We start from the raw sequence: 949 nt of genomic DNA, 5'->3' as shown, positions 1-949 counted from the left end.
CATCGATCACCGTTTTTGGTTTGGGAAAACATTCATCTGCAAATTCGTCAAATGATAAGATTTTTTGCCATCAATTCCCAATATTATCATACTTGCTTTGGCTTTCCATTGCGTTTCTTATTCTCCTTCTTCACTAAGTATTTTCTCCCATTCTCGCTATTTCCTCAGAAAATATATTTCTCCTCACAAAGTGCGCTTTAGTTGGCAAAATTAATAATAGTTAGGGTAAGATAAACCTGAAATTATCCTCCAACAAAAAAATAAATAAAAAAATTGTATAATAAAAAAGAAAAATAACATAAAAAAAGAAAAAACCTATAGTATTTTCTGGAAACCAAGCTGTAAATGACAACAAAGAGAACGAGAAAACACCATCAAACCTATTGATACCTTTCCCTCTCCTTCCCTCCGTCGCTTTATTTACCTTTTCTTTAAAAAAAATGTTACTGAACCATTAAAAAGCACTGAATTTTGATATTTTCCCCCCCAGGTTGTCGGAGGAACTTGGTCTCACGGACGCCTGATGGAGCCTCCGTCGAGGGCTTCCGCGTGGAGGCTTGGCTTTGAAACCCCGATCGACTACAACGACAACGAAGACTTTTGCGGCGGGTTCAGCGTGAGTTTTGTTTTGCGTTCGTATCCCCTTAGAAGGAGCTGGGTGAACTTGTAAAATTTTGCGTTCGTATACCCTTAAAAGGAGCTGGGTGAATTTGTAAAATTTTGCGTTCGTATCCCTTTTCCTTAATGGAGCTCAAGGAATTTGTAAATCTTGCGTGCGTATCCGTTCTCATTAAGAGTTAAGTGAATTTGCTAAATTTGGGTGCGTATCCTCCCTCTAATGGAGCCAAGTGAATCTATAAATTTTGTGTTCGTATCCCTTCCCCTTGAAGGAGCTAAGTGAATTTGCAAAATTTACGTTCGTACCCCCTCCCTAAAATGTAAAATATGC

The 949-nt window shown here is 38.3% G+C and overlaps 1 protein-coding gene across 1 annotated transcript in view; it reads left to right on the top strand.

Annotated features, from left to right (window-relative positions):
• LOC119591704 overlaps nt 1-949 on the top strand; it is a 2,677-nt gene that overhangs the window by 1,272 nt on the left and 456 nt on the right. The window contains exon 3 of the mRNA XM_037940451.1: nt 491-616. Within this exon, the coding sequence (XP_037796379.1) occupies nt 491-616 (126 nt within the window). The remainder of the gene's footprint in view (nt 1-490; nt 617-949) is intronic.

Source organism: Penaeus monodon, chromosome 29 (assembly GCF_015228065.2).
Source record: "Penaeus monodon isolate SGIC_2016 chromosome 29, NSTDA_Pmon_1, whole genome shotgun sequence".
Taxonomy (NCBI): Eukaryota; Metazoa; Arthropoda; class Malacostraca; order Decapoda; family Penaeidae; genus Penaeus; species Penaeus monodon.
Note: the sequence above shows the minus strand (reverse complement) of the source record. Positions and strands in the feature narration are given on the sequence as shown.